Source organism: Brachypodium distachyon, chromosome 1 (genome assembly GCF_000005505.3).
Source record: "Brachypodium distachyon strain Bd21 chromosome 1, Brachypodium_distachyon_v3.0, whole genome shotgun sequence".
Classification (NCBI taxonomy): Eukaryota; Viridiplantae; Streptophyta; class Magnoliopsida; order Poales; family Poaceae; genus Brachypodium; species Brachypodium distachyon.
In genome coordinates, this window is record NC_016131.3 from 56812789 (window position 1) to 56837296 (window position 24508).

Sequence of the window (24508 nt, forward strand, 5' to 3'; positions counted from 1 at the left end):
TATTAAAATGACACGCAACACTACTACAAAACAGTGCATATGTGACGAGTCAACAGTGACGGGTCTTTCGCTCCCATCACTCATGACCATCATCAGTAACGGGCATACCACGCCCGTCACTGATGATGTGTCATGAGAGACGGTCGCGTGCTCACCCGTCACTGATGACCCCTTATCAGTCACGGACATGCTACGTCCGCCACTGATGACAACTCATCAGTGACGGGCGCGTAGGGCCGTCACTGATGACTATTCATGAGTAACGGGCATGGGAGGCCCGTCACTAATGGTTCAATGTCAAAAATAACAAAATTCACACAAACACACATTAGTGGCGGTCCTTTCATCTAGGCCCGCCACTGATGACACATGGATAGGGCTGGCTAACGAGCAAGCTCGGTTCGTTAAGAGCTCGGTTCGTTAAGCTCAATTCGTTAAGAGCTCGGATCATTAAGATCGTTATCGCTAACGATCTGAAACAATTGTTCGGCTTGGTTCGTTAAGAGCTCGCGAGTGCTCGTTAAGCTCGTTAAAAACTTGTTAAGCTTATAGATGGTATGTTGATCTAAATTTTTGGGCATTACCTGTTTGGTTGAGATAAATTTTGGCAGCAAACAAATATATCAAAAGTTAAACAACGCTATAAAGATTGGAAATAACACAAAAAAAACACAATTCCAACAACAAAATAAGTTTCACAAGTGATGTACGAGACGAGCTCGCTAAGGAGCTTAACGAGCGCTCGCCGAGCTCGCTCGTTAAGATCGTTAAGGTTAACGATCCGAAAAGGAAGTCCTATTTGGTTCTTTAGTTAACGAACCAAGCCCTTAACGAACCGAGTTAGCGAGCGTTCAATAAGATTATCGAACTTCGATCTTTTTGTCCAGGCCTACACATGGAGCCCTTTGAAGATTAAAATAATCATAACTAATTCATAAAAAATCAAAAAAATGTGATTCTTCTTGCTAAAGTCTTATTTTTTGTTGCTTAACATGATGGAACAATAATATCATATGTTAACATTCGAAAAATGAACTATGTAGTACAAATTTGTTATTTCCTATAGTAAAACTTCAAGTTTTAAGCCAAATGATCAATGTCACGAACATTTATATGTCATGGTTCAAGATAATGTATCCATTTCTTGCACAGAGGTGCATGTTGTTATGCCAAACAATATTGTCAAAGATGTTTACAAATGTTTGGCTTAAAAATATATTTTTTTAACTTTTCAAATGCAAAAGAATAATATTTAGTCCATCAGTGGCGGGTCTTTTTGCCCTGCCCGCCACTGATGACGTTCTGGGCCAACCCATTTAGGCCCAGCCCAACTGAGAGCCTCTAGGGTTTGAGGACACACCTATAAAAATCAGTTCATCTCCCCAATCCTCCCCAGCCACCGCCCTCTCTCCTCCCTCACCCGAACCAGCGCCCCTCCTCCCTCTCCCGTGCCTCCCCATCTCCATCGCGTCGCCCCTCTCTCCTCCCTCCCCCGAGCCAACGCCCCTTCTCCTCCCTCCCGAGCCGCCACCGTCTCAACCCGCCTCCACCCCTCTCCTCTCTCACTTCTGGCCGGACTCCATCTCCCAAGTCCCCTTGGAGCCGGGACCTTCCGTGCACGTCACCATGCCGGCAAAGAGCAGGGACGCCTCTGGATCTGGCCGCGGGCAACTCCGGCCGACCACTGGAGCAGCGGCGGAGCGTGGCGCCTGGAGGAGCAGAAGTCGGCCGCCGGCCTTCTCCAGCAAGAGCCACCGGATCTGAGTCGCCCTTCTCTTCTGTCCTCTGCAGATCGGCAGCCACTGGCCTTCTCCCTCGTAAGTTTCTCTCCCCATCTTCACTCTCGGTTTTCTTCCACTCTCCCTCTCTCGGCGCTCTGTGTCCTTTCCCTCTTTCAATCTAATGCAGTTAAGGAGGTAGCCGCCGCCGTGGCCGGAGATGAGGTGAGCGCCACCATGGGGAGCTAACTCCCCGCCCCGCCCCGTATCGAAGGAAGATGGCGCGGCCTGGTGCGTGCGGCGGCTCCGGGATCCAGCGGTTGCGGTGAATCCATGTGACGATGTTATTTTTATTTTTAATTGTGTTCCTTTGTTGTGAATTCATGGGATGTAATATTTGATTGCTAATTGTGTTTTATTGTGACTGCATGCAATGTAATTTTTTATTGCTAATTGTGTTCCATATGTGATGATATTTAGTTTGTACTGTATGCAATTGGGACAAAAAATCATGGCTAGCATAATTATATGCTAGCCGTGAGCTTTTTTTTAATTACGCTGAAACATCAACAGTTTCGGTTCCTAAGGAACGACCGCCATTGATGCGTGCGTTGCACATTAGTAACGGGCTGGCCGCCTGTCACTGATGTACCCCACATCACTGACAAGTAGTTAGTGACGGGCGGCCTGCCCGTTACTGATAGCCATTTTCGACCGTTACTGATGAGCGTTTTTGTAGTAGTGCAAGTTAAACGCGACATGTGGCAAAGATGTCGGCGGAGTGATACCCTCTCATGCTAATTGAGATTAAGAAGGATGATCTCGGCTCGAAACTAAGAGTACGACGCCGACTAAGAATGTCGGTAGTGCTGAGTCTCGCCTGAGGAGGCTCGAGATCGTGTCGGTATCCTACCTGGTCGAGTCCTCCTTGACACTGAGTAGTCTGGGTTTGGGAAAGTGTCGTGGCCCGACATCAATTCCTGTCGGACCGCAACAGATTCGGGAACTAGTGTCGGGGGATGACCTCGGATAGGGTCATGACGACACGTATTGGCCGGCTAAACAAGAGCAAGATTGACGTAAGCAAGTAAGCCGGCACAGTTAAGCCGACTTTCTAACAGGCCGGCATACCAAAAGTATGCCGACATCACTATCTTATTTAACGTGATTGTAGGACAAGCACAAGCTATCTTATCTCGGCTGGAGCCGGGATATGCTGACGGTCTTATCCTGATCGCACGGCCTAAAGTAAAGCTAGGCTCCTTTGATGACGGTAAAGCAGTCGTTGCTCACGTCGCCGTGTCGGACGACTGCACAGTGACATGTCGTAGAAGGACGGTGACGACAGCCGGAGCATGGTTATAGTGCGCGCCGTCTCACAGTACGAAAAGCACAAAGCAGCGTTGTCCCCTCCCCGACAATCCGGAGGGGACCATGGGCACACCCGGCGGGCCCGGGAGTGGTTAGGGTTTCCCTTGCCCCACTTGTCAATATAACTTTTTTAGCCTATAAATAGAGGCTTCATCCCTCCTGTGAGAGGGGTTCCTCCTTAGATATTAGTAGTTCTTCTTCTTCTTCCTCCTCTGAATACAGCTCAAGGAGCACCATTGTAGCTCTTCGATATCTCGGCTAATACAAGCTAAGCAGGAGTAGGAGATTTACCTCTACAAGAGGGCTCCGAACCTGGATAAAACACCGTGTCTTCTGTGTGTTGAGCGTAGTTACTTTACGCCATCCCTCATCCGGATCCACCATCGTCCATTGGCCCCAACTTAAATCATCTCATGGCATCTGCCGTGACACCCCACGACAAAACCAGAACATCTTCCACCGTTGCACATCATGGGCAAGTGGAAGATGTTCCGTTTTGCTGTTGCCGTTGTTTTTCTGTGAATGACTAAACTACCGAGTACTTTCCAGAATTCAAAAAATAAAAAGCTACGGGAGTAGCTAAAACTAACGTCCACCAAGCGGAGACAGGAAGAAGGTGGGCCACTCGATCTCTACGGGCACCATCGTCCGTGTCGTGGCAATTGGGATTACAACTCTTCTTCGTCGTTGACTCTACGTTTGTTTTTTGAGAGCCGCCGTTGACTCTACGTGTTCACCACTGTCACCAGCGTGGAGTCGCCGTGGACTCTCTCGACCCGAGTTATATATTGGGCCCTGCGGAGCTCGAGCTCGCCCCCTCGATGTGAAAAGGCCGAGCTGAGTCAGCCTGCTGGGCTCGTTTGAGGTCGAAACCGAGCCGCCCAAATTTCGTATACAACCCAACCCACAGACCATATCAGTTAAGCCGATGCCTGCCGCTCTACACCAAGTCGGTAGAGACCATCCTGAATTCCTTCCTGATCCAGGAGACGCCCACCACCTGTTCGACGCCGGCCCTGACCACCACGCCGACCGCATCTACGCCACACCGGCGTCCTTGCCTCAAGGTCAAGGGGGCGTGTTCCTCGCTGTTCCGACACCCACGGAGGACCCATAGATACCTGCGCCGCCGCTCTTCCTCTTGCCTGAGCTTGTCCCTTCCGACGCCCGCAACGTGTTCGATGTAATGCTCCGAGAACGATGCCAGCAGGGTGGCCCCCGCCACGGTCCTGCTGGGTGCTACTCCTACGGCCACGTGTACAACAAGACCAACGACACTACCAGCCTCTTCATGCCGACGGACGCCACCAGCTTGAATGCTTCATGCCAAGCCATGACCGTGGCACCGTCGGGATTAGGGTCGTGCCCGAGTCCCTGAACGTGTCCCGGTCTACTACCGTCACACCATGTTGGGAGCCCCCCACTGACTCTGCCATTGTACGGTGACACCAGCTAGGTGTTCGATGGAATTCCCCGATGATGTCGACAGCTGGTTGAGCAACGTGTTAATGCCAGGTGCGAATTTGTTTTGTGTGTGATGTCCACTCCAGCCCAATACAGGATGCTACAACAGTTACTCTCTGCTGCTTAACCACAGCATCACACATGCAACACTAAACTGTAGCCCAAGGACGAGATTGGTCTGTAAGGAGATACAAGCAACAGAGGAATCGAACGGAGAAGAATTGGCAAGGTTCTTCCCCTACCTTGGCTTGTCTTCCTCCCCATCTCCGGCTCTATACTCCCCAATCCCCCCCTGCTTGTTGCTACTTTACTGTAATCAACACATATATAATCTGAATCATACATTGGGGCATAACAGACTGGCCCAGCTCATGGAGGAAATAGTGACATCATTGTCGCACGCTGATGGCAGTTACAATCGCTATGGTGGCAGCGGGATGAGGAGTCGGCAGCTGTATGTGCAGACAACGGTGGCGATGGGATGACGAACAGATGGCGCCTGCTAGCTGGTCCCAATGACGCAACAACAGCGAGCACCTATATCATGGCGGAAACTGGATGGTAAGCCCCACTCAACTCTGGCATCAATAGTAGAAAGATGTTACAGTGCACTACCCCTCTGATATGATAACGCATGTATGTATTCAATATCGAAAGCTTCAATCAAGATCAAGATAAGCACATGCCGATATACACAAACAAGGTCTGCTCACTTCCACCAAATTAGTTACAAAAGTCTCTCGTGAATATAGATCTGAACATGGCACTGGACTTCGAATTGCACTCAACTTGGTGATGATGAAATCACAACATCAATAAGAAAAGTGATACACGTACATTTGGAGCCCAATTCATGGACAATAAGTAAGCTCAAAGGCTCCTAGTTACCTGGGCCAGGTACAAGCAAAACACACCACAACCAAGAAGGGAACAACCAGACACAAGAATTTAACTAATGGAAAGCCACAACGAACATGCAGGTTTTCAAATAAACAAAACTTGCAGGAGGCAAAGCCTAAGGATCCACGGTGCTTGGCTCAGGGGCAGGTCCGGCGTGCATTAGCAATGCCCACAGGAGCGTGATAAACTCGCCGCCACAGGCGATAGGCTCCACATGGTTGTGGACCTTGCTTTTCGAAGCGACTCGCAGGATCATCTCTGACCAGAACACAGCAAGCACACCCACGCTGTGCTCCCTTCTACATCCGACATGCCTGCTAGCTTCGTGGCAAGAGCGGCACCCTTCCCCAGCACCTCGTGCCGATCTGATCCACTCAGTAATGTCACAAGGTCATCATATCCAGAAACTAGAACGTCCAAGGAGTTCTTCTTGACACCTTTGTACAAGCTCTTGCACCATTTGTCATCATCGGGAAGTAGCTCGGGCACATGCGCCACCAAGTAGGCACAATACCTTGACAGGTGAGTCGCAGTGATCTTATCGTCAGAAGCAGGGTGTGGGTACCTCACTTCAAGTAAGCTTGTGGCTATATGACATATGAGCATGGGTGTGAGCCGCACCTTTGTCGCTGCAATCCCAAATGAAGTTATTGCCATCTTTTTGGCTCCGAGGCAAGAATTCTCCACCTTTACCTTGGATACCATTACTTCTTCTGAGTGCACTGATGATCGCTGCCTTTACCACTGTTTCTACCTTGACCTTCTTAGTTGGATCAGTTAACCGTAGACGAACCTGAAGATGCGTGAGAAGAAGCATTGTGTGGAGCACCAACACTGAGCACTGATTCACCGAAGGCTTCATCAATTTGCATTTGTATTCTTCCAACACAATGTTAAACAATCTTTGTATGCAATAAGGTCGCTGCCTGCTGTTATGCCTTATAACATACCAGCAAATGAGAGCCACTTTTGTCCAGTTAGAGAAGATGTAAGCAATATCCCGTACCTCAGCAAGAATAACCAGTGCCAAAAGTAACAATGCGACTGCTATATCAAAATGCAAACTTCCAAAGGTAACTATGCTATAGGCTCCGTCTTGTACTATTTTCCTGAGGTCAGAAGGATTACCACACCATATAATGCAATTAATCTGACCAGTACCAACTAGACCTCCAGTTTTATCAAGGTGACCGTCGTCCATCCAGTATGTAGACAACAAACTACAGTCAAGAGTGAGGTTAGGATGCTAAACATGAGGTTAGGGTGTCTGTCTGATGTAATAACCATGAGGCTGTTTGTCCACCTTTTGTCTCTCCTCTCCCATAACTATGAGTGGCGGAGGAAGCAATTGGAATTGCTCATCTTGCTGGCTTCCCTCTTGATTGCATAAAATAGCTCTGTGTTTTTTTTTCCGAAGATAAAATAGCTCTGTGTTTATCAACTGCTGGTACACCATGCTGGGTTTCCTCTTGTGATTGCTCAGATGTTGTCTCTAGCTTTTGTTCAACTTGTTGTCTTTCCTCTTGCAATTGCTCACTTGTTATTGCTACCTGTAGTTCAACTATTGGTTCAGCATGCTGTATTTTCTCATGTAACTGCATCATGTATCCAACAATAAGGCGAGGGTTGCGTCCATGAGCCAAAGAACGTCGGGCCATCCAAAATGCAAAATGTTTAAGCACCATTTTTGCAAAGAAAAGAGCAAAGATAGGTGGTAAGCTGCGAAACGGATCATACTGGTAGAGCGCAAGGTACGAGGTCCACATTGCTTGCGCAAGTAGTTGCACAGGGAGACCATTGTTTCGACCTTCTCTATCATCAGCAGCTACTATTGTACTGGTATTGATCGCAATAATTTGAGCAAGGCCTACCCATAATAGGGTTAGGAGCAAGTGCATATCTGAGATGCAGCTGAGCGAGAGGTTTTCGTAGCTACCATCTGTCAGTTGAAAAATTCTGCTCAGATCTGTATGGGTGGATGCATTTGTGGAGCCATTGGAGACGACATAGGAGATGCTTGGCAGTAACAAGGCAGCGGCTCCCAGAAAAAAGAAGCGAATAACAGGTCTGTGACGGTAGTGAGGCATGTAAGTGCCAATTCCAACTAGAATTCCGACAAAGATGACATTGAAGACGTTGAGCACTTTTACTTGCATCAACATCGTTTGATTTAGCATTTCCTCGCCACGATGCAGCGCAAGACTGGAGCAGTTTGGAGCTCCATGCCATTGTGCTTCAGTGTCCTAATAGACACATTAGAATGTTAGCACAAGTGATGACATGGTGTGCTAGCAACTATGGACTTACTCACCGCATGCATGAATTGAGATTCTTTAAAATACCACATGCATGGAAACATTGAAATTCAAAGAGATCCTAGATTGCATAGAAAAAAGAAACGATTCTAAAATTTGGAACTTATGCATTCCATAGAAGATATGGTTCAATTTTCACCAGAACTTGAGACCGTACAATAGTAGTTAGAGCTGGAAGTCAAGAAGTTACCATAGAGGTAGGCCACGAACTGAGCACAGGTGGAGCTAGTTTGATCGCCTCTCCTGGCTGCCTTTGCAGAGATGATGTCTCTATATGTGTGTGCCTGCCTAGATACCCAATTTTTGTGTTCGTTCGTTTGTTCCGCGAACGCAAGCAAGTCTTGATTATATGCTTGCAGTCGCACTTACCTGCTCTGAATATTTATTCATCTATATATATACGTGTAAAGAAGCCAGAGAGATGTATATTACTCCCACCCTCCAATAAAGGATGTCTCAACTTTGACTAAATTTGAATGCATCCATACACTGAGTCATGTCTACATACATTCAAATTTTGACAAACTTGAGACATCTTTTGTTGGACGGAGGAAGTAACTGAAGTGCTCCATCACACGTTAGCCTAGTTGCTCTTATCATATAGTAATACGCAAAATATCATGGCATGCGACAGAGACAATCAGACAAGCTGCTACAATCATATGACATGCATATGCGCGTGACGAGATCAGAAAAGAGCATGACGTATTCCGTACTGTACCATTTAGATCACTCCAAAGCTAGTTCCAAATAGACCGACTGCTGAACCAGTTAGCGCCTTGCGTAGACTCGAGAGCTAGCTCGGCTTTTAATTTACGTAGAGAGGAAAACGCCTAAGCTAGCACGCACAAGTTAGGTGTCACGTCTGCTTCGACTACCCAATGATTGATTGATCTTACCTTACTAGCTATTATAAGACGAGGATGATCAATTTGAGGCATGCCTGACGATGCATCTGGTCCCTAATTTGCTTATTACGCGCACACGATCCATGTATAAGCCATGTGACCCTAACTAGGTAGCTTACTGATGGTGCGTTGTTGGACATTTTTCTCAAAAAGGAAGAAAAGAATATACTGCTTCTGTTCAACAAAAGATGTTTCAATTTTGACCAAATTTAAATGCATTTATATACTAAGTCATGTATAGACATCCAAATTTTTAACAAACTTGAGAGATCTTTTGTTGGACGGAAGAAGTACCATTTTTACAAGGCTCAATTATATCCTGCTACAGAGGGGACTATTATATGATTCTGTTCTGACGGCTTGGGTTTTCTTGTCTAGCATGATGCGAATTCTTAACCTTGGTTAATTAGTTTTCCAATCTGATAAGTTCGATCCAATGATGCTCCCCTGCTTCTATTGCCTAAGTGCCTAATGCAACGTCACAGTAGGGTCTAAGGTTCAGTTTGGCATTGCTGAATTGTGCAACGATGAACTTATTTTATAAATTTTTTAAAACATACACACAAAATTAGCGAAAAACTGGTTGGCCAAACACGAATAACGATAATCGGTTGGAAAAAACGGAATTATGATAATTTACAGCAATGCCAAATGCAGCCTAAGCAGTTCAAATTGGATACGAAGTTCCATGCAATTTCATGATGGCAGAGTCACTATCTGAGCGGAGACGCGAGTCATGGTCGTCCAGATCCAAGTTCAGGTCGTCTCTTATCCCGTCCGAGTCGTCGGTCTACGGATCGAGCTAATTTCTTCGCTGCTTCCGCTAATTTCCCTGGCGCCTCACTCTGATTCGGACGCAAGTTTAGTCACCTACGTGGAAACACGGAAACAACTTTTGTGTCTATCTCCGTCCCGGTGCTCTATTTTCCGCATCTTATTACGCACAAAAAAAAGGAACTCAAACTGAAGGTAACATAGAAGAAAGGGAGCTGGTTTTGTCAGGCAGCTAGCCAGGCCTGCAACCGGATTATTAACTAAAGTTAATTGCATAGAACCGTAGTTTTGGGGAACTTTTCTCAGAGCCAAAATTTATGTTAATTTGTCCGGAGAACCACACATTTCGATTCTGAATTTCTCAAGTGGCACGAAACGGTGGGTTAAGCCATTTTGACAAGGTTCCTTACATGTGGACCCCACATGTCAGGTGTCACGTCGGCCAAAACCCGACCAGACCCGTCATGTCAGGTGCAGAGTCCGTCATGTCAGTATGCGAGAAGTTATGGCTGGGCTTTTTGCATACCGTCATATCAAGTGCCATTGGGCGTCTGGCATATGGCTGCCCGTCATTTTTCTTTTGTAGGAAACCACACCAGAAGGTGCGCCTATTTGTATTAAGAAGAAAGGCCTAAGCGATAGATACAAAGATCAAAGCCAGTCCACAACAGAAAGAAAAGAAGACAAGAGGGAGAAAAATACCTAACAGCAAAACTAACTACTCTCGCAGCAAACCCACGGTCGTCCACCTCTTACGTTCCTCATCGATGTCCTTCAGGAGCTGCCTCTCCGGGAGGCTACGGTCATGGAAGATGCGACGGTTCCTCTCAAGCCAAAGGCTGCAAAGGGTGAGGAGAATAATGCCCCTGAACGACTTACGGAAAACGATCGGCCAAGACAAGAGAGTTCTCTCCCACCAAGACCGAAGACCATCGGAGGAGGAAGGGGAAAAAGACCCCAGGGCTCTGGTAGACAAGACTTCTAACCAAACTTGGCGTGAATAAGAGGATTGAATCAGCAAGTGCTCAATCGTCTCGAGTTTTTGGTCGCACATTGAGGGGCAAGTAGCATCCTCAGCAAGCCCCCGGTAGAGCTGGCGCTCGCCTGTCCAGCAATGATCGCACAAGGCAGTCCAAGCAAAAAGCCGATATTTAAGGCGGGGCTAGATAGCCACACGAAGTCGAAGTCCTGTCAGTAAATGCTACTCCCTCCGTTCCTAAATACTTGTCGTTATTTTAGTGTGAAATATTTGTCGCTATTTTAGTGCAAGTTTGTACTAAAACAGCGACGATTATTTAGGAACGGGGAGTAGTCTTTAATTTATTATCATCGACTTGGTGACCAGGCTTTGAAGGATGCAGGGCCTACACATTGATGCAGGTACAGGGCATTTACTGTGACTGTGCAAAGCTGACAAGTCAATGATTGTCCTGCATACTAGCAGGGGGATCCTATCGTGTATGTAACAACGGCGTGGGCGCTCAGGGCTGTGTGCTGGACATTAGATGCGTAGACTTTGCTATGTTAGATTTTTTTTCGCTGTCTTATTTTTGTATCCATGATTTCTGATCGGTGATTTATAAGTTGTCTATGACAGGAAAGATAAGGTTGATCACGATAGAACAGAAGATTATATGAGGTCCAGACGGCAAACCTTAGCAAAAGAAGTTTATAATTGAGCAAGGTAAGTAACTGATCGAGCTGAAATTAACAACAAAACATACCGGCCCGTGCATCCGCAGAGGTTCACGGGTTGTACAAACATTCTAGCTCTAGCCGGAACGAGCGTTATTCTCAAAGAAAATTAAGCAAATAAAGCAGCCATCCGGGCCAGGGAGCGTCGACATGTTGACTGCAGGCCGGTTACTATAGGTTGCTGAATATATTGAGATGCTTCTCACCTCACGGGGTTCGATCGATCAGTTCTTGATAGATCCCCTGGCCTGTGCTAAGTACTTGTCGGCGCGCTTGGTGGTAAAGAGGGGCTTATCATGGATGTAGCCCCGTGCCGTTGGACGCTGGCGAGCATGCGAAGAGAGTGCAGAGAGCGCCAAGCCCTTGCCCACCTTGTCGTACTGGTCAGGCGACTCCATGGCGTCGAGAATGTCCTCCATCTCCGTGGTGAGGAAGCTGACCACCTCCTCGGAGTGGTCGAGCTCGCCAAGAAGGTTCAGGCGATGCGCCAGTTTATCGCTCGCAGCACTTAGATCCTTCTTGTCCGCCAGATTCTTGGCTGCTTCTATGCTGGCTGCGTGGTCACGGCGGAGCAGCTCTATCAGCACATGTGGCTTCATTTCACCCGGGTTTGCTTTTGCGGTGCGTTCCATCCTCACTTGTTGATGCTTCTCTCCGACGATGTCTTTGCGTTGTCCCACGATTCTGAAGACACACATACATATATGCATGCTCAGTATAATCAACGAGAATAAGCTAGGACTAATAATTAAGAAAGACTGCAAGCTAGTAGTGCATATATATAGGAAAATGCGTAACTGCACATGGTGGCGACCGCTCCTGATATCTGTACCACGCAATGCACGTTGAGATTCACGTTGCTTTCCACCAGGCTTTATGTATATCAAACCGTATGGAGCGAGCACTGATGTATTTCCCAACAGTCCCAACAGTGGCACAGGAACATATTGTCAGGGGCTACTGTGCGTCAGTAAAGAATGCGCCCACCTACCACACCCCTCCCCTTGGCTCAGCACACCACCCACAGTTACTGTTCAGCTCCACCCTCTCTCTGGCGATCCCCCTTCCTCCTCTCCCTGCCGATCCCCCCCCCCCCCCCCCCCGAGATCTGCCTGCGGCCATGGGCACCCGCCGCCACTCTACCCCTTGATTATGTGCCCTTTCTGTGCCCGCGCCCACGTTGTAACTTTCATCGCCGGCACTGCTGCCAATCGGGACCGGAGGTTCTACAAGTGCCCTCATCACAGCGTGAGTATGGCCAGTGTTCGACCACTGCATAGCGGTTCCTCGATCTGTGCTTATATTAAGGGATTTTTGCAGGACATCAAGGGAACCCGCGGTGATTGCGATTTCTACAAGTGGGAGGACGAGTACGGGCTTTTCTTGGCGTCCTTATTCGGTGCTTCAGCAGTCCCCGGCGGAGCTAACATCGGTTTGGATTCTTCATTTTTCCGTGCTGTTGCTTCAGATCTGAAGAAGATAGAGTCCGATATTGCTAAACTGCTTGCCTTGGTACTTGCCGTACTAGTAATCCAGATCTGTTCCAAGATGTCCCCGTTTTAGATCAACCCTAATGGGTCTCCTGAGGCAGGTTTAGTTGGCTCTTAATAATTTCGTAGATCCTTGTAGCTGTGTAGCAGTGCCCGCAGAAACGTGACGTGTCGTGATTAGTGGATTGTTCATGGATTATCTTCGCGAATTAGATTTAATGCTTGTGTCCCATGCTGGATGATTTTGGCCATTCATTTATCTCTGACACATCGAAATTTTTGTTGAGTTGGTGTACCGTTTGAATTTTGCTGAGTTGGTGTACCGTTTGAATTCGAAATTTGGAGCCGAGGCGTCCAATTTTGTTCATTGCACCCCACCTTGCTCATCGCACAGTCTGCTCAGTCATCCATCTCTGCGGAGCTGCTCCCCTCACACACCAGGTGATCTTGGTTACAACGCGACTCCTGATGATCTTGGGATTTTATTATGTCCCTCCTAGTTGTTTTACCCGCTCAATTCGAGATTGAAGCATACTAATTTAAGGTTGCCCTGCTCTCTGTAGGACACGTCCATGAGTTGTTGCTGAACCATGAGCAGCGAGGAAGGAGATGTTGGGTGGACCAGTTCCGAAGGAGAGAGTGCCACGGACTCGTCATCGTCAAAGAAATATGGTTATGTTCTTACTTCCCGACTGTTACCCGGTACTGTACGTGCTGTCACCGAAACTTTCAGTGAGTACAAGTGATTCCTTGTAGAGGAAATAGAGTTCAGCGGCATGCTAGTTGCGCCACCCATTAAGAAACTAGACTTGAAATGTAGTCACTAGATAATGTGTAGAGTAAATGTGGAGGAGAGAAGCATAATTTTGCAGGATGGACGTCAGCTTAAGATGTGGGCAGCTGACATGCACAAAGTCATGGGCATCCCCCATGGCCCCCGTGTAATCACGGGCCCGGAGAGTGTAGCCCCCGACTAGTCAATTAAGTTCATAACTAGTGCACTAGGGATGGATCGAGGCGGTGGCGTGCATAGCCTCAGCACGGTACACTCATTTCTCATGAAGGATATAAACAAGAACTCTAGCAGTCTGGAGAAACATTGTTTCAAGATAGCTGCTTTAATCTTTATATGGGTCATATGATAGCTCCTAGCACGAAGCATGACTACGCCGCTATAGATTACTGGGCGCCATCCGTTCTGCTGACGATATTGCAAGGTTTAACTGGGCAGAGCATGCCTTAGATCAGGTGTTGCTTGCTTGCAAGAAGCTCCAATGTGGAATGCAAGAAAATTCCGACACCTTTCATCTGTATGGTTGTCATTTATTTTTGCAGGTATCGCCTAGCTCTCTTTACGTTTTCTAAATGCTGTCTGTTGCTATAACTGTGGTTCTTCACGTCACGTTATTTGTTGCAGATTTTTCTGCAGGACAACCTTGACCTGGGCCTAATAATTTTGAAGCATGATTTCCTGCCACGCGTTTCCTTGTTCACACCAGAGGTAATCAAAAGGATGATCCTCTTCGCAAGGGGTCCAAGCAAGGCATCAACATCATACGCCGCCGCCCCTTAAGCATTTAACCAACACAACAGCAGAGCCCCCACAAGCATCCTGTGCAACATACTTGCTCAATAACCATGTTTTCGTTGGCGCAGCTGCGCTGCTTCGTTTGCTACACGAGGTTCAATTACGAGAACCCTGACGTGCATATACCTGACCCATCTCCGGCAGGGATTGTAGCTTTGAAGGGCGCCTCTGGGAAAATGAGAAAATGGATCTCGCTCTCCAAGTCGCCAGAAGTATGTCATATTGAAAATAGGTCTTCATCCTCCACTCCTGCAGCCATGTGCAGTGGGATGTCCAGTCAGAAGCTACCGTGTCTTGAAGACGCTAGCACACCAACTGCAGCCCCCGCTCAGACATTTAGCCTGTCTGCATACCAGACGGAAACATACCCATCGTTAGTAAGTCTATGATCTAAGATGATGCCTACTTTCCTAATGGTATCTCATGCACAAATATGGTTGGTATAATTTTGCAATTAACTGGTTGTATACTCTCGTTGACATGCTACTGCTGCGTCCATTGTAGGCGAAGGACCCATTGTTTATTGCCCTACGAGAGCACAATGCACACGGTCTTCAGCTAATAGCCCAGCAGAAAGCTGGCCATTACGACCGGCAGTGTCGGTTTGCGGACAAACTTGTAGCCCTGATGCAGGAACAATGCATATGCTACCGTGTTCGGCAGACCGACCCATGCCTCCTTGACCGGCGACTCACTTCAGAAGGTGAGAGTGTCTATAATTCATCATCATGTCTTGGTTTTGGTGATCCTTGATTTTACCTGATCGCCTGGTATGTGTTTAATTGAAGAGCGCCGAACCTGTGGGCGACAGTTGATTACTGGCTCGGCAGCAGATTGGAACGAAGGCCCAGGTTCAGCAACTGCACTCATGTAGTTCTTTGACAGGTCAACAGATCTTATAGAGTTCTAGTGCTGAGGTCTTGTTTCTGGTTGTAGCATGCAGGACCAAAGATTCTTTGACAGGTCAACAGATCTTATAGACATCCCAACGCACAGTAAACATAAAGTGAAAACATGTTCCCCCCTAGCCGGGAACGTGATGAGGACATGGTTCCGCAGCCTGTCGCCGGCTGAACTCGAGAGGTTCGTAAAAAATTTCCGGTTGAATTCGCAAGTGCCATGTGACGGGCTAGGCCAAGCTAGGAAGGAGTAAATAACCCTTTTGTTTATTTTCATGTCAAACCAGCAACTGGTTTATACATCGTCATCCAAGGTTCATCAGCATAGCAGGTATCACACTCGAGCAACAGCTGGCTGGCGATGCAATCCTCGACCATGAGGTTTGCTCAATAATTTGCCATCGAGTTGGACAGATTGATGCCACTAACGGAGCCTACTGGCGGCTGATTATTGAGCCAGACTTCGCGGTAAGTACCCTAACCGAATTTTGATGCCTAACTCTCTTTGGTTTCCATTTTTCTTCTGATTCTCACTGTACATCATATCGCCAGAGCAACGTCCTGTGTGATGTAAAGGCTCCACAGCTAAGATTGATCCATACACAATTAGGTGGTACTAAAGGGAGATTCCACACGGCCGCCGCCAGACTGGTATGTCTAGATTGTACTGGACTGTCCTTGTTACCAGCAAATATCTAGACGGTCGTGCTCATTGTTTTCGAATTTTCAGTTCCTCGCGCCGTCGATACTGGACAACGTGTGGACATGCTATGCATGGGACATGAAGGTCCGAGTCATTCATGCATTAGATCCTTGCTGTTCAGATGTCGACCGAACAACCAGGATTGCGAGGCACGAGTGTGTCATCGAGAAGTTGCACAAGGCTTTGTTTGACTGTTTCGAGTCATACTTCCAGCAGTGGCACACGGAACGCTCCGGCTGGAGCCGAAACTTCGTCTTCCCAAACATTAAATCACCTTTGAGGTACATATCCTAACTTGGTATATATAATCACCCCCCCCCCCCCGCCGCCGACATTGTACTTCCAATCTGGAGTTCCAGTGTGGCCATGTTCCACATGATGAACAACATGGACGGAGCCGCTTTCAGGTGTTCATTCAGTGAGGTGAAAGTTCATGTTTTGTCTCGTTCGTTCATGATCTGCAATAATGCATCATTTCCAATCCTGGCAATGCTGTGCCAATTTAAGTGCTCAGCATTATTGTTGTCTCATTCAGTCTATGTTTGCATGAGGAGGCCGCTGCTGAGCGTGTGCAAGTCCTGATGGACGTTCTTCAGCTTGAAGGGAACCAGGCAACACTGCCTTGCACTGCCACAAAGACAGTTGAGTATGCCAGCTGGTACAGGTAGAAGATCTGTTATAGTGACTTGTAGGATCTGGCAGTCGTCTGATTAGCACGTCGCAATGTACCCCCCCCCCCCTCTCCTCCCTGAAAGGTCTGTATGCCGTACTGGTGGGAGTGAGAGATCATGTTAGAGGGAACCACCTATTATTGGAATAAAATTTGGACACCCATTATTCTGTTCTTTTTACATTGACTTTCATCACTCCGAAGTTCCAACTCTTAGGACGGCCATCACTCTGAAGTTCCAAATGTGAAATAGTCCTAAACGTAGTTTCAGATTTAAGAAACTTAATTATATTACACCTGATGAATGCACACCCATTTTTTTTGAAACATGCTTGGCACCAGCATGAATGTCATAACCAATGTTGGACAAATGAGAATATAATTGTCATAAAACAGGTTGTAACCTAGCATACAGGGCCCGTCGAGGATGAAGGTGTCAGCGAGATCTAAAGTAAAGCAGCTCCCGGTCAAGGTCAGTACCTCACGCGCCCTATCCTAAAAGTTCCCCTTATAGTTGAATTCAACTGTAGGACTGTGTATATTCTAGCTTCTTGCTTTTCCATGTTCTTCCATGTCCTTGTTATGATTCACCATAGTTTGCTAAGTCGATGAACTATCGGTATGATAATTAAATGCTGTATTTTGTGATTCCTAAATAATGAAGCAAGCTTAATTAACGTTGCTAGATTAAACTTGGTCCATCACAGGACAGTTCATATTAGTACCAATTTAAACACAAACAGGCTGCACACCATGGAAGGTGAAAGCAGCAACAAACCCACACAGGAGTTCACACGGCGGATCCACCACCAGGGTCTTAATTAGGTACATTACACAGACTAAGCAAATAGGTAGTTGGATACAGCATGAGCCGAGCAGCCAAATGCAGCACCTGTTTGAAGGCCTGATCTGCAAGCTTGAGCTCTGGACGGCTCACTGATTCAGAGATTCATGCAGTTCCAGAGGAACCCTGGCAGCCTCGCCGTGTTCGATTCCATAGTTAGCACCATCCAGGACATCTCCCTACGCAGTCGCATGATCCCAGCCTGCACATGTAAGGTAGCAAGTCACACATCCGAAAGCATTTCTAGTTAGGTCGACATTTTTTTGCCAAGCACCAGTTCTATGACCTCGCTTAGTGGAGGAGTCTCGTATCCTGGGTCCAGAGCACGCAAGTAGTGAACCATATGGAATCCAGTGTCATTCCTGTATGCAGAAAAACAATTTGTTAAACCGGCTCAACCCTTTTTCGGACGTCCTATACCTACTAGAATTGCTACAACTTAAGAGGCTTACTTCGGCACCCCTAAGGTCCTCTGGTGACAGAATGTCACGACCCACGAAGATGTGTTGATGGCCCAGCCATCGAAGTATTCCTGCACAGATAGCTCGAATCCCCTCAGCAGTTGGTTGATGTACTGTACATGCTTGTTCTCCATTGCATCGTAGCCAGCGTTTGCAAGATGCGGGTCCAGGATGTGCAGGTGACGCTCGAAGCTACCGAAGGAGTACACGCACCACCCAGATTCCAGGTAAGCGGGAGCCATGATCTGCGTTTACGTGTCAGGTGTTGTCTACATTAGTTTATGAAGTATGTATCGGGGGAATAATGGTGGCAATTCATCAGTAGCGGACGAACCTGCGAGCAGTCTTCTACTGCGTAGGGAATGTGCGTCCCGGTGAACTGGTTCTGCATGCCCTGCCTTCTGGTGAACTCCCCTCCCCGCAGAACATTCGCCTGCCCAATGCAAGAGTTTCGGGTTTATTTCAGTAATTCTTGATTTACAGTGGACTTAAAAAATGAGTGCTCTAACGTAATTCATCAACACTCAATGTACAGCATGGGAACTCACCGCCCATGTTGGTGGTAGCACATGTTTTCCACATCGCAAACCTTCGGAAGCATACATCTTAGCGGTCATGTCGTTGACACATCTGACTATAGCGTCACAACCGTCGAAGTCAAGTACACCGCCATCGCCGAACTGCTGCTTTAGCCGCCTCCCTCTAATGTCAAGCTGGCTCGGTTGTGACAAGCTCAGCCAAACCCTATTCGAGCAAGCATGAATTTTGTCAGTTCATTCAATAGTAATTTAAAGCTGGAATCTGATAGGCAGTCCGGCAACGGCGGTGGTTTGGGTGCTTAGTTGGACTGAACTGACATTGGGCAAGTCAACATCTCTGCATATGCTGCCAGAGAACGGTTGTGAGGAGCTGATCCGTAGCTAAGACCCAAGGATCTAGGTGTTTGCGCCGCCACGCGATTGAACACGACCTTCTTCGGCCTTGGCGAAGAAAGTGACGGCCAGCCAAAGTGATTGTTGATGTTGTCCTCCAAATCTCCCTCACTATCCACTGTGTTGCTGGAATCATGTTCAGAGTCGGTGTCGCTGCTGTAGGCAGAGCTCGTAGCATATTCCACACGCCTCCTTGTCGCAAGGGATTCGTCATACACGGGAGCGACCTGTGTAGCTGCCACTGTCGCAGTCCTGTTGTTTTCGCCCCTTAGACCTGCACGCACACCAGAACTCCATTCACCAGGTTCACCCCACGAGCATTCTCATGTTCACAAGCTTACTCCTAGCTGGTACTATTATAATGTACTCACCAAGGGTATGGACGAAGTAGTCCGATGGACGTTTTCTACCTATGATTCTGCACTCTTTCAGCCTTTCTTCCGTACTAATCTCAGGATGTGATTCTCCTTGACTGTCAGCAAACCCGGGTGGGATGGCCGCACTCCTCTCCAAAGCTTGTTTCCCTGTTCCAACGTCATATACATGAGCAGGAAATAACTATTCATTCATGTCATTGTATCTTTTGTAAGTATGAAACAACACCTTCTCTGATCCTGGTTCTCTTCACCCTTGCCTTAAGCTTTGAAATGAACTTGCAGACTGAAGCGCCTGCCCCCGTACAAGGGTTCGATCTCTGTGCTTTTAGTGCTAGTCCCTGGATTGACTCACTAGCACACACAGTTTCAAGACGTAATATCATAGAACAAAGGTCTCAAGTATTACAACGCAATATCCAGAATTAAAGAATAACCACTTGGGTTAGCTCGAATTAAAACAATTGTTCAACAGCGGAAAGCAAAAGATACAAGGGCTACATCAACACCATGGTGAGAGCATGTTGGAACGTAGGCCCGTAACCCCAAGGCAAAAACGTACCCTCACTCTTCGTCAGAGCTTCCTGCATCATCAAACGATGCAGCCACTAGCGTCAATACATTGAATGTATTGGCAAGATCACTAATAGTTATATCAGAACCTACCAAGTACATTCATAGTCTGGCAAAGTGGAGTTCAGGCTATTTGCATAAAGCATCTTTGTTTCATCCTATCATTTTAATCAAATAATTTTATCACTACTGGACATTAGGTAGACTCACCAATGCTCATATTAAACTATGGACATTGAGTAGACACATCAATGCTCCTAAACCCAAGTTCAAACCATTCATTTTAATTTAAGAAATTAGAGTGAGTGAGACTTTCCTTACAGCTCCCGAATCTAGTTGCTCAAAAATGTCCGTAACCGAGGACACGGCTAAGTACTTAGTTTGACACTCTCGAGAGATTGTACACTTTACCCACAAGAAACCGACGGGTTAATCCTTTGCTGTTCTCAGGATAGAGTAGCAACGGCATCGATTACAAGACTTTCAGAAGTAATCCCCCAAACCCATACCGAGGGACCCGCTCCCACCTACACGGCTACATCATCACGATCACCTCGGGCCCAGGTTCAAACAGCTTACTCAATCTTGGCAGAGCCCATCTTACCATGTGGTTGTACTGGAAGCTACTAAACAGGAAGCTAGTCCAGTCTCTAGTTACCCCGGGTGGCATCCCACATTTTGCGACGCCGGCGCTCTCATAGACATGACTACAAGAGAAATAGCCCGTAGAAACACTATTTTTGGTTTGTAGAGACACTATAATTGTCTCTACATAACTTTAGACACGTTTGGTACAATGCCACAAAACTGCCACTACGGACAATGTCATCTACACTAAGAAAACGTCTCTATTGTTTTAGACATTGCATAGAGACACCATACCGTCTCTACGTTCAATACAAAATTTCATAAAGACATTGCATTGTGTCTTTATACTTTTTAGACATTTCATAGAGACACTGTATTGTCTCTACATTCAACGTGACATTTTATAAAGACATTAAATTGTGTCTCTATAGTGATGTGCTAGAAAATATGCATTGAAAAAATCATGTTGAAACCAATCCTCGAACTCAAGACCTTAAGGAAAACTACACACTCACCTAACCATCTCAACCTGATACCACTTCTTGCTTATACTTCTAATGAAATTATTATGAGTAGTCTGTTGCATGTCTCAAACCTTCTAAGAATGTCTCTACACAACATAATATGTGTTTCAAATAGTGTCTCTAACCATACCGTAAGGTCATTTCCTCTAGTATCTCAAAACCATGTCTCTACATGAGTTTTGTGACAATCTATTAAATGCCTCAAAAAATGTGTCTACACCATAATGTCTCAACTAGTGTCTCTATATTTAAGACATTGTCCATAGCGCCTCATAGAATGTCTCTACATGAAACTCTGTCTCAAAATTGTCTCTAGGTAGAGACAAAGAGTACATTGTCTCAATGAAAATGTCTCTACAAGACATATTTGTTGTAGTGTGGCGAGTCGACTCATAGAAATGGACCCACAGACATGGACCTGACGTCGCATAACATCCAAAATCTCAAAGCCGCCCACCCAGGATGGCTTATTAACAATTAAGTTGTTTTGTCATACTCTAAGTAAAACTCAGCTTTCTCCATAACCATAATATTATCATGATGTATTAATTTCCCCCACGATACTACCATAGCATAGCAATCAACTACAAGCGATGACAATTTGGTAGCAAGGTAATGGCAAGGTAAAAACTATACTACCTGGAATTCATAGCTAGCATAGAGATACAATTAATATTCCTAATGCAACTAATAAAACAACTAGTGCATAGTAAAAATATTTGGGAGATGATCAAAGTGAACTTACCTTGTCGAAGGTTGTGGTAGTTCTCGCACTCTTCGCAACAACAAGGTTCACACTCCACACAATCTAAAATAAAAGAATACACACCCATATAAACATGCTATTCAATACAAAAAACATGCCATGATGTAGTCATGAAGATGCACACTTAGGTTGGTTCTAAACTTAACAAGTTTAGCTTCTGTTTTAAAGAGCTTCACAACAGGTTTGGACAGATTATACACTAATAAGAAAATACTTTCTTTGTACAAAACAAAGGTGAGCTTTAATTAAAAGCTTATTTGATTTTTATAAGGCATGGAGCAAGATTAATTTGGTGTGGCAATATTATTTACAAAATAATTTCCCCTCTGGTCCTAATGGATTTATTTTTTATTTTTTAAAGGGCGACATGTGGCGCTTTCTCATTGGAGGGTACCGGTTCGGTTAAGTGGTCTAATCCTAACCGTCTATCTAGATCCAACGGACGAGAAGGGGCTGGGGGCTTACCGAAGCTAGGGCTTCTTCTCCGGCGAGATTGACGCCGGCGGCGGCTCGGGAAGTGGCGGCGCAGGCGGTCCAGCGAGGTTCCGGCTTTGGGAAAGGGTGGGGAAGACGCGGCTCCGCGAGACGAAGATGGTGGTGGCGGTGGCTTTCCTCGAGGGCGACGGGAGCGACGCCTAGGACGACGGAAAGAGGCGGCGCCGGCAGTGAGCTTCGGGCGGCTCGGTGGCGACGGGCTTCGGCGCTCCAAAAACAAAAAGAAACGCGTCACAAGCTGCGCCAGAGAGAGAGGAGGAGAAAGGGGTAGGCAGCAGCGGCTACTTCTCCGGGGTTCGTCAGCGACGGGCTCGAGACGGCGGCCGCAGTGGCGAAAAACGGCGTGAAATTGGCACAGTTCCGAGGTGAAGGGGGAAAAGAGAGAGGGGGTCGAGGGCTTCGATGTGATGCGCTCAGTTTCGAAGATGGGGTCCCGTGCGAGGAGAAAACAGAGTGGAGTCGTGGGTGACGCGAACTCGGTTCGTGGCCGGCTTCTTCGGATTGGGCGGTTGGAGGAAGAAGACGGTCTGACAGTGGGGCCCGCCTATAAGCGACAACAGCTCGGCGCGCGCGCGGGCTGGGCTGCGGCCTGGCTCGGTGCGCGGAGGTAAGTGGGCCGGTTCGGCCCATTTGGCCAGGCCGGCCGTTTGTTCTCCCTTTTTTTTATTTTTCTATTTCCTATTTTTTAATACAACTTTTGATTCGAAGCTCCAAATCAAACCAAATAAAATGCAAAAAAAACTTGTAAAATCATATTTTCATATGATTCAACTTTTGGGGCAAGAATTTCCTCAAAATAAAATATTTAAAAATACTTTTTCCCATAAACTAGCCTTTAGGGCTTCTTAGCTATTAAAATAATTAGTGATTCAAATCCAATTCAAATACCAAGATATGGGGTAGCATTATAAATGCATTAAAACCCCTTGTTGAGCCAAAACCCTCATGGGTTAAAATGCAATTAACCAAAAGAAAGATGAAAAGCCAGATTCAAATAAAAGCACTTTTGTTAATGGGTTTTTCTGAGTTAAACTTTAAGGTTTTAACTGTGGTTAAATGCAAAAGTGACATGATGCTTATGAATGCAATGCATATGAAGGGTTTTGAAAATTGGGATGTTACACAGACACAGGCAGCCACCTTGCTGTTCGGAACCATTGGATCGCCCGACGGGTTGTTTTCCAATGAAGGCCCTTTGAAATGGTTCACAGGTCAGACATTTATCCTACAACTGAGGGTATTTGCAAATTATTAATTAAACCATGTTCTGCATCAGCTAGTAATGGTTATACCAGATACGTTGGCTGCTAGTGTCGGAGCCAGCTGTCTGGCCCTGTTTATTGGAAGCCTGATGATGAGTCTGTCTGAAATGAAAACAGTAGGGATGGAGTAGCTCAGCAAGTAACCAACAGAAAGCTGTCATTCAGTTATGAACCAAGTATGATGTTAGGTTATCTCACTTGTGCCCCTCCTGGAAACCGAAATCGACCCTCCCGAGCCATGTGGCGGCATCGCAACTGCGATGCATTGACATATTTCGATATAATGCAACTGTAAGAAAAAACACAACCAGTAGCCACACGATCGGGGGGGGGGGGATCTCAAACAATTCATGCAAATTGTAGGTCTCATCAGGTCAAATGAAAACACGGCTAGCATGAACTATGGTCACAAAGTGCTTACCCGTGGCCCTTACGGCTTCACGGCGAGGTGAATTGATCCTTATTCCAGGCTTCACAGGAGCCACGTTTAGGTCTGAAACCATGTATTCTCTTATGTTAGCTATCTTATAGACAGTAGCACATGACAATCAAAATGCAATCAGGGTTCGGGCAAAGTCTAACCTGGAACAACCATGTCACCTGAGCCATCAGCATCAGCTGGGTGTGATGCACCCTCATCCACAGTTGTGCACTCTGAGGGTTATAATAAAAACATAATATTTAGTACTAATTTAACTGGCAGTGCTCAATCAGCAGCACAGGATCAGTTACCCATAATTAGTCTCTGGCCCGCCTCCATGAGTTTAGTAGAAAGTCTTTCACCAGCAGAATCTAATGTCGTTGACACTCTCACCAGAGCCGCCGTCAGTTTCTGCACCTCCAGACGCAGCTCCTGGTCGCAAGGTGCTCTGACCTGCCTCTGCTCGTCGACCACCTCCTTCACAAGCGTCGCAAGCTGCAAAAAGAGGTAACAATTTCATTGGCAGATCAAGTTGATCATATGTCATGCAGAATTTTGATTAATGGCTATAGAGCAGAACCTTCTGCATCTTCAGTGCATAGACATTTCCTTCTTCCGGCACCATGATGGTGGCATCCACTGCTTCTGCTTCTTCGGAGTCTCAGTAAGCTCCAGCCAAACGTGGCAGGTCATTCTCTTCGAGCTGCCTATCCTGTATTTCAGAACTATCATTGTTAGCCATTTCAGCCATCTCATCCGAGTCAATTGAACAT

General features: G+C 46.6%; 1 protein-coding gene and 1 long non-coding RNA gene across 6 annotated transcripts; one reads left to right on the forward strand and one right to left on the reverse strand.

Moving 5' to 3' along the window:
* The first annotated feature begins 3914 nt into the window (after positions 1 to 3914).
* LOC112271523 lies at positions 3915 to 6197 on the forward strand. Of its 5 annotated transcripts, none has more exons than XR_002964612.1 (4): positions 3915 to 4604; positions 4687 to 4782; positions 4912 to 5450; positions 5534 to 6197. It is a non-coding gene; the product is annotated as an uncharacterized LOC112271523 (long non-coding RNA). The 5 variants fall into 5 exon arrangements; XR_002964606.1 differs by having other exon boundaries at positions 4912 to 5114; positions 5211 to 6197; XR_002964610.1 differs by having other exon boundaries at positions 4912 to 5114; positions 5306 to 6197.
* A 591-nt stretch (positions 6198 to 6788) lies between these two features.
* On the reverse strand, positions 6789 to 8125 carry LOC112271521. Its single transcript, XM_024460763.1, has 2 exons — positions 7959 to 8125; positions 6789 to 7696 (listed from the first exon to the last, which is right to left on the reverse strand). Exons 1-2 carry the CDS (start codon positions 7959 to 7961, stop codon positions 6812 to 6814), a joined length of 888 nt encoding a protein of 295 aa, XP_024316531.1. The 5' UTR covers positions 7962 to 8125; the 3' UTR covers positions 6789 to 6811.
* Positions 8126 to 24508: the final 16383 nt, after the last annotated feature.